This window comes from Stegastes partitus, unplaced genomic scaffold (assembly GCF_000690725.1).
Source record: "Stegastes partitus isolate 25-593 unplaced genomic scaffold, Stegastes_partitus-1.0.2 Scaffold1114, whole genome shotgun sequence".
In the NCBI taxonomy this organism is placed as follows: domain Eukaryota; kingdom Metazoa; phylum Chordata; class Actinopteri; family Pomacentridae; genus Stegastes; species Stegastes partitus.
In genome coordinates, this window is record NW_007578845.1 from 116857 (window position 1) to 125857 (window position 9001).

General features: G+C 40.0%; 1 protein-coding gene across 2 annotated transcripts; it reads right to left on the reverse strand.

The window, feature by feature from the left end:
- Positions 1-1282: 1282 nt before the first annotated feature.
- Positions 1283-8360, reverse strand: gprc5bb (G protein-coupled receptor, class C, group 5, member Bb). Of its 2 annotated transcripts, none has more exons than XM_008296261.1 (3): positions 7268-8360; positions 2045-2112; positions 1283-1893 (listed from the first exon to the last, which is right to left on the reverse strand). In XM_008296261.1, exons 1-3 carry the CDS (start codon positions 8358-8360, stop codon positions 1849-1851), a joined length of 1206 nt encoding a protein of 401 aa, XP_008294483.1. In that variant the 3' UTR covers positions 1283-1848. The 2 variants fall into 2 exon arrangements, with proteins under 2 accessions (XP_008294483.1, XP_008294482.1); XM_008296260.1 differs by having other exon boundaries at positions 2000-2112.
- Positions 8361-9001: the final 641 nt, after the last annotated feature.

Here is a 9001-nt window from a genome sequence, read left to right on the forward strand (position 1 = left end):
ACCCTCATATTGCTCTCTACTAGTCACCACAAAACAGGATTAAATAGCCAGAGTACTAAAACCAAGTACTGCAGCTGATCTACAGTACAACAGAGAGAACAACATGATTTGAAGCCGCTTTGCTGCCTCAACCAGACAATGACCTTAAAGTAGATCTAATACAGACGAACAAAGAAAAGCAAAAAAATTAACCCCAGAGAGATGCTGAATGATTTTAAATGAGCAGATCTCCCCAGGCATCCAAAGAATATGACTGACTAAAGAAGTTCTGGGCAGGTTTTACTTACATTTTACAGGTTTTTAATGGGTGCATACACCCATAAATAGGATAATGATGAATGTTTGGGACCATCAATTAATGCAGAAAACCAGATAATTTCACAGGGTTCACATACGTTTTCATGACTCTATATAAACAAAGTGTCTATAATGATCAGTAGTCTCAGTGAATCCAGGGTAACATTTGGAAATCATGAGTAAAAATCCGCTGAAAGTCAGTGACAGAACAGTCTGACCTTGGTCTGTTTATTAACTGTTACTCTTACCACATGATCTTCCTCTGCAAATGGGATTTGTCCAGTTGTAATCATAATTTATGACTAATTCTGACTACTCTGAGGACTTCTCGTCCATGTTGGCTTGAAAGAGGTCAGGCTGTTTTGTCGAATGGTGCTTCCAATGTCGAGAATCTTTGAAACTCAAAACTACAAACGGTCCCTTAGTATAAATATCAAAACTCTAGAAAACACATACATCTTGACAAAATACACTTTAAACTGTGCTTCTACATGCATCTCAAATATCACAACTCCCAGATATAATCAGCGCTGATAAAGTGCAAAATCACAACCTCCAGCAGTAAACCCTATACTGCAGAATTAGAACTGCAGTATTAAATGGCTTTTTAAATTATGCTTATTATCCTTCTTTTAAAAAACACTATCCATGAGCTGGAGGCTTTTTTGTTCACCTCTTAAATCCATCTAATAACCTTCGACAACCCTTTACAAGCTCTAAATACATGGCGTTCTGGAATACGCATGGTGAATTGTGCCAAATGGTCGAACAGCACTGATACTGGAATAGAAATAAATAGAGAGAAAAGCACTATGAGAGTCCTTTGGGGCTTTCCAGCATGAAATACAGAGGTCAAGCAAGCTTTGTAGGCGTATGCAGGTCATTTACATAAACATCCTAAAGGTGTCCTTTCTGAGTTGTAGCTTGAAGCCAAACAAAAAAAGAAAGAAAGAGAAGATTTTTTTTGTTGTTGTTTAGTTTTTTTTGTTGTTTTTTTTACAAAAAGCAAGCGTCATTGATGAGCAGACATAAGTAACAGCACTGGATTAGAGCTGCTCAGGCAAAAGTGTTTACTACATTCAAATGATCCTCTCTCAGTTTCCACCCTAACAGAAGCTCATTCAGTAGTTCAATACATGTTCTTTTTTATTCACTATATCTCTATAACATAACCTCTATTTACACACTCCCTGTCATGGTGTGTACATATTACAATTGACTGCATGTGCTGATCTGCGTGGATCCAAATAACGCGCCATAAATACTGTTACTTAGCTGTGGAGGCCGCCTTCCCTTCTTGCGAGTTAACATCCGTTCTGCCGATAAAGAGGCAATCAAGGAAATTTAAGCAAAAATACTATTAGTTTGAAGTGTAAACTCCATAAATGTGCGCAGAAACACAAACACATTAAACATATCTATTTCGCATGAAGTCAATCCAGTATATGATATGTGGTGTTGTTAATACTTCCGTCTTCGTAGGCAACAGCAGGAGATTCTTCTACATCACCGATGTGACCGGAGTGGTTCCTCTTCAAGTCTAAACCCTTATTACCATAACCGTCGTCCAGTGTAGTTAATTGGGGCTGTGGGCATCTGCAAGAGACAAAGAATGAGGTGAGGAATGACTTCCAGGTAAGTTGTTTAGTGATTGAGAGAGAGAGACTCAGATACATAGAGTTTGTGTTTCTGCCATACTTACTGTACCCCCATTCATGACCAAAGCCATCTCAGTAGGTTGGTATACCTGGCCTCTGAAGGCGATGCCAGGACGGGCGCTCCCGTGGCTGCCGTGGTATGTTCCGCTTCGGAGAGCTGACAGAGCGATTGAGATAAAACACACACAAGTTACAGGTTTTATTCAGGCCAACAAGTGTGATATCATCTAGAACGTTACATAGCTTCATAACCCATGCAGGTGTTTTTAATTATAGCTAATTAGACCTCTTTTTAGGACTGTGTGGGCGACGTGAGATTGTGTTTGTTTACATCTCATCCTCTATCCTGTCAGCTTTGCTGGGTTGGATGAATTATATCATGTCATGTTTAGTGGTGCATGGAGCTTTATGACCTTGCATAATAAAACTGTGAAGTGGAAGGAGCTGTTTTAGCAACTGCTGCTCCTGTTCATTTTCCCCATAGACAATGGTAGGAGCTCTTCTACAGCATGAAAACGTCCTGTTTGAATCCATGATTAACAGCTTCATCAGGAATAGGGGAGCAACCGATTACAAAACTGGCAGTACTGGGAACAAATACTGCCATGACTGTTTTAACTATTTTTTTTAACATGCCTTTTTTTTGCATTGAGATTAAGGGAATTATTTGTTTGTCTGTTTGTCTGTAAGCAGGATTACACGAAAACTAACAGGGCAAATTTAATTAAACTTGTCTGTATGGTGGACTATGGATATATAAAGAACACATTAAATTGTGGTGTGGATCTGAATCACGGACAATTGCCAGACAAGGTCCTTAAAGTAAAAAACAACAGTAAAACTGTTTCACACTACATAGATAAAACTCTAGATTAATCACCAACACAACCCAAAGCTGTGTCAGCACCTGAGGATGGTCTGTCTGCACCTCGTCATCATTCTGCTATATGGGGGGGAAAAGGCTATGAGTTGTTTGTATTTCTTTTAACCAATCACAGTCCTCTTGGGCGATGCTAAGCCCTGGATGCAGCAACAGTGTCCCTGCAAAACAGATGAATTCTTTAAGTGGAACATCTGCATGCAGGGAGGTGCACACTAGTAATAGCACTTAAACCAGTTCTGTTTTACTTTCTGGCTCAATTTAATTGCTTAAACACTCTGTTTTGTTCTCTCTACTCTTTCTGCCCATGCATTTATATGCCACCATTGCACGTCATGAACTTTGTGTCTTCTGGCTTTCACAGTTTGTGCTTTTTCTTCTCTGTCCTCTCTCTTTCCATGTTCGTGTCTCTGCTTCCAGATCTGCCTGTTTCTGATCTGCAGGTACTGTTCCCACCTGTTCCCTATCTATCATTTGCTTTTGCTCTGTGCCTCTCACCCCAACTGGTCGAGGCAGATGGCTGCACACCCTGAGTCTGGTTTTGTTGGAGGTTTCTTCCTTTCAAGAAGGTGTTTTTCCCTCCTGCTGTCACCAAGCTCCTGCTCAAAGAGGAATTGTTCAATCTGTCTATATAAGATTGTAGGCTCTCATCCTATGTAAAGTACCTTTAAATGACACATTACGGACTACAACAACAACTCAATATCAACACAGTTCTTACTTTATCCGGGAGAGTTCCATGTTTCTATCCATGGATTTATGAAGACGAAATGGATACCAAAATCTAAAAAAACATCTGAATGAATGAAGATTCCACAGATGGAACCTGAACCTGAAAAGTTTTCTATCTTCTGGGGTTTGACTTTGCATTGAGATGTCATGCTGAACTTCCAAATATAAGCTTCTATAAACCTCTTTGGATTTATTGCGAGATTTATAATAGATAGACCAAATTTAGCAGTGAGGTTAAGTGACATCTGCGCATGAAGCTCTGTTAACACATCTATGATGGGAACACAGAATGAGGGGGAAAAAAAACCCAGCACATCCTTCCACTTTGCAGCTTTGTTTCCCAACACGGACCCACTCATCTTCAGCCCGAGCGGAGGTCTAATCAGAGTAATTAAGAAAATCAGTGGTTACGTCTGACATCACTCCTAGTTCGCTTCTCCTGACGTAATTCACACTCATTAGCTTCCTCTATAGTGAGCACTTAATGAAGATTTTGGACACATATGAGTCATCAGCCATTTGTGTCATCAGTAGCAGGTGCAGTGTTACGTAGCTGTTCATTTTCACAACTATAAAATGTGGAGCAATGTACTGTGGGATTGTGAGCAGATAAAAGCAGTCGCATAGTACACTGCTTTTCCTTTTTCTGTGGGTTTACTGGAGGGCCCTATACAGTGAATACATTGGAAACTTCTACACAAAATAAAGCAGGAACAGATTATCAGCGTGTTCCTCAGTAATGGCAAGTCCACAATGTCTATCTAATGTTTGCTACTCAAGTTAGTGTGAGTGTGTTAAATACAGCAAGAGGGCATTGTGTTGGATATTAGATGAACTTATAATGTAACAGACAATTGCAGCTTCTGCCAACTTTTTACAGTGTAAAGTTTATTATTTGTTTTTATGTTTTTAAGAAGTCTGAGATGTTAATATGATAATGATGAATTATTTAACCCTATACCCCTCGGTTAATTTAAGGGTAATTTCAAAACCTTTACTTACACTCTCTATGAGGGCTAAATCTTCTGTCATTGACATGATTATAGATTTTTTATATCTCATTTATATTTAATATGGATTATTCCATTTCATAAAAAGGGGCCTTATTCTCGACAGTCCAGAAACTTTTTTTTTTTAAACCAGAAACTATGGATATTGAAAGTGATACTGGTGAAATTTGAGATTGATATATGTAGTACTTTCTGAGATTTCTTTTTTTTTTTTTTTTTTTAAGTTGTCCATCAACTCACTTTCAGCACCTTTTTGATGAATTCAAAAAGTACAATAGGTAAGGTAGCAGTTCACTCTTTTTCTCCCATCTACAAAGTGGGGTCCAAAAATTAAAATATGCCTATATTAATAACAATAAAAAGATTTTCTTGGTTGCGATTTTTATAATTATTATAAAACCATATTTGAACTCCAGAATTCAGTTTAATTTGGATTAGGCAATCCAACAATACTTTTGTTTTTGTGGTTAAAGTTTTCATACCTGCCTAATCAGTTTAAAATTTGAACAAGAATACATATTTTTCTATTCTTGCATATTTCACAATAAAAAGAATTCTGTATGGATTTGTTGTACTATTATGACATGCAGCTAGATATGGTTCAGAAAATATCACTGGCTGACTTCTGCATTATCAGTTTTCTGTAAATATGTGCTCAAAGATGAGACTTTTCATGACGGCTTTTCCTATTGTAACTCACCTGTAGTCGGAGGTTATTTGATCTACTTTTCCAAAGTTCCATATTCAGAATTAATGGCATGATGAGAAATAAAGGTGAACATTTCAGATTTTTAGCCCTAATAGGTCCTAAGATATTGTCTTCAAATATCCATATGCAAAAAAAAGCCCAAAACAACAAAACATGCTTAAAAAGTGATCAACAGGCTTTTTTGTTTTGTTTTTAAAAAGTAATTAATATATCAGGCAAAAATTTCACAAACATCTTTATCAATATCCATATTTTATGCCATTCAAATTTCAGGCACATCAGAGATGCTCAAACAGAAGTTGTTCTAAAAAATGTGATGATTTGAGATGGAATGACCCCTTTATATGAAGGAAAGATATTTTGTGTTAAAATAGTTAGGTTTTTTACTTGTTACTACAACACAAAATGCTGCCAGTAGAAATGTCTTTTTTGAATTGTGATGGTAAGATTGTGTGAAAATTGGTCATATCAAAACCATGACAGTGAGATACTCTGGGACTTGGGGAAACTTGGGCTATTGGTGAGCAGGAATAGGTGTTTCATTCACCAGAATGTTCACATACAGTAACCTTTAGTAGAGATGGAAACCCAGAATGTTTACATCTCCACCACACCCCCAAACAAGAGGCCACACCTTAATAAATGTTGTTTTGTCATAAGCTGTTGAGTGGATCATTTTTATGTGGCTTGACAAGAGAGAGCCTCACTACAGCTATATCAATACATTACTCACAGCCTTTCCTGCATACATTTGAGACACAGAGAGACTGAAACGTGTCTTACATTGTCCATTAGGGCAAGTAATAGAAGCTTTACCTATCTATCTGTGCTTTCAACCACAAAGTAAATCCTCCTGTGTCTTGCTTACACTGCTTACATCCTCTCTGCATGACTCACTATTATATCAGCTTGACAGCGGACAACAAATAGCATCAGCAGCATCCTGAAGCCTGTACGCTGCCTTTCTGCCACTTGCCTTCACTTTTTGTTTATCCTGGTTCATTGAGGTTTAGCTTCTCATCTGTGCATCTGGCATCAACTAAATCTGGAGAGCAATCAAAGTGAAATGAGTCATTATTCTCCCCGTTGAAAATCTGGTTGGATAATCAGGCATTTTATGAGGTTTATTGAGATTTTAGCTACTTTAGAGTAGCTAAAAGTGAGCCACAGTTTCTGTAAATGACGCTACATGGGGGTTTATGGTGGTGTTACAGCAGCCATCTTAATGGGAAATTAATCTGCAGTAATGATTTTAAGGTTTGTGTTTTTGGGAGGATTTTAAGAATTTTCCAAAAGTAAAGTGTCAGTTTGACTTTTAATTAGTTTCCTACTAGTATTATTTTGCTTGAATTCTATAAACCTGAGGGTCACGCCACGTGTTACTTTAGTTTTAAAAGTGTTATCATTATTATTATTGTTTTTAAATCAACATGATTTCCCCTTATTTAATGTATTTAATTAGTTTAATTTAGTAATAAAGATTGTATTTTATTTTATTTACTTAAATTTAATTTGTTGTTGTTTTATTTTATAAATTCATTATGCTCTGTTTAGTTTAGCTTTAATTTAAAATTTAATTGATTTAATCTTAAGGATTACTCTTTCACTATTGAAGTCTCTTGCAAATGACTTGATTGTTTCATCTGACCAGAGCTAAAAGACTGACTTAATTGGCTGATTAATAATTTTTATTCTTATTTTTTTAAAGTCAGACCATGTAAAAGGTAATTACTTTTGTTGAAAAAAATCAGGCATGCATTTTTGTTTGCAGTTGCTTAGCAACAGTGGTCTCATAACTTACTGTAAAATACGTAAATGCCAAACATATATTTTACTTAATCTAACATGCTGAAAATATCACCTAATGAGTTCCAGTTGACAGCAGCATTTGACCCAGGGAGAAATGTAATTTCCTTTGAAAGTGACTCTTTATCTCTGTTACACAACCATGCACAGACACACAGGTATCACATAGGCCTACTTGCACTGTGCTCCTCCATGGAAAAGGCCTGGTTTTCTGGGAAGGGTCGGTGAGAGTGTGCAGGGAGATCATCTCCAAAATGTGGAGGAGGAGACGTGTTACTGGTGTCAAAGAAATCTTGTGTGTTGGTCTGTGGAGGTTTCCGGAGACACAGATGCGTCTCTGGTATGGCGTGGAGCAGGAGCAGGATCCAGCCCTGAATAACCAAGGCCACAGCCAGTGCAGGCTCATCCAACACTTTTTCTTTCTGTCCTCCTCCTCTTTTCCCCTTTCCCCTCAACGCCTGGCTGCCATAAAGGTAAAACCCCAGCCAGGCCACCCATAGCAATGCCGATGCCAGACTGGACAGAAAGAGCCAGACGGCGTTACACTTCCATCTCCGTTTTTCACTCTCTCCTTCTCTGTCTTCTTCGCCGCCACCTCCTCCTTCTCCTGCCAGCTCTCCTCCACACAGCACCACCCCCAGAGAGAGACCCATGGCTATGAGGAGCAGCCCCAGAGTGTAGCTGCATGTCAGAGCGAAGTCTAAAGGTGGATACTCGCAAGCCGGGTGACCCTCCCTAACTACAGTCAGCAGGACCCATTCAGCGGAGATTATCCCCTGAACCAAGGCCAAGGCCAGACCGAGCGCTGCCAGGGTGCTGCCCGTTGGGCTCAGCTTTCCAGCCACCAGCCTCCTGAGCCTCACACCCTGCACCAGCAAGCTGGAGAAGCAAAGAGCAAAAAGAGGTCCCCAGAAGGCTCTGCGAACCACACAGAGTGCCTGGTTCTTCCCCACCAGGAAAGCCAGAGAGATGGTAAAGAGCCCCAGGAGCGTGCCCAGGAGCAGCAGCAGAGGCCCCAGACCGGACCGCCTGGCGGGGTCAGAAATGGAGCGCAGCTTTACCAGCAGGAGCACAGCGAGGACCAGGGAGGTGACGCCGCCGCTGCAGGCCACGGCCTCCAGAACAACACCCCACACTGACTCCAGGTCGCACAGCACTCTGTAGGGGGGGTCCACATCCACACTGCATCCCCGAGGAGGAGGAGAGGGGTGGGATGAGCCGTAGCCAATCAGTGACAGGAGGCAGATGATGATAGGGCTGACTGCCATCTTAGACACAAAGAGAAAAAAGATGTAGTGATGAAGAGAGACAGGGAAAGGGTTAAAGAAGAGAGAGAGAGAGAGAGAGGGGGGGGGAGAGGGAGAAAGGTAAAGGCACACACAGATAAACAACAGGATGCTGTGGTGAAAAAAATCCGGGCAGGAGGGAGGCAGGAATATGAGTGTAGATGTAAATAACTGTATATGAGCTCCTACAGCATCCTCATGATCCACAACACAGTAGAAACAACGGTTAATATCTGTTAGGATCCAATAAACCTGTTGTATGAGATGTTTCTCATCGTTCAGACGCACACAAACACACACTCACGCACCCACCGCACAGAACAGAACTGCTTTTAGCACTGGGCAATAGTTTCCATGGAGACGGGAAACAGCGTGGGCTGACTACATTGCATACTGGGCTTTTAAGGAGTCGAGTTCAATGCCCAAAATCACAGAAAAACACACGAGCATGCTCGCACAGGCACACACACACAACATTTGCAGTTATTTGTGAGGACCTTCGCTGTCATAAACCCTCACCAGAGCACTGACATGAACCTAAATTTAACCCTTACTCTCATGCAAAGAAAGTTTTAACCTTTAAACAGCAAATGAAGCCACAACGTCATCACAAGGTTTAAAAA

What these genes read in the sequence shown, in the direction of transcription:
- gprc5bb (XM_008296260.1), bottom strand. Translation starts at nt 8,360, where the DNA reads ATGGCAGTCAGCCCTATCATCATCTGCCTCCTGTCACTGATTGGCTAC. An exon ending in CATGGAGGAGCACAGTGCAA is followed by an intron (nt 2,113 to 7,267) that starts GTAGGCCTATGT and finishes TCGCTCTGTCAG; the next exon opens with CTCTCCGAAGCGGAACATAC. An exon ending in TGGTCATGAATGGGGGTACA is followed by an intron (nt 1,894 to 1,999) that starts GTAAGTATGGCA and finishes TGTCTCTTGCAG; the next exon opens with ATGCCCACAGCCCCAATTAA.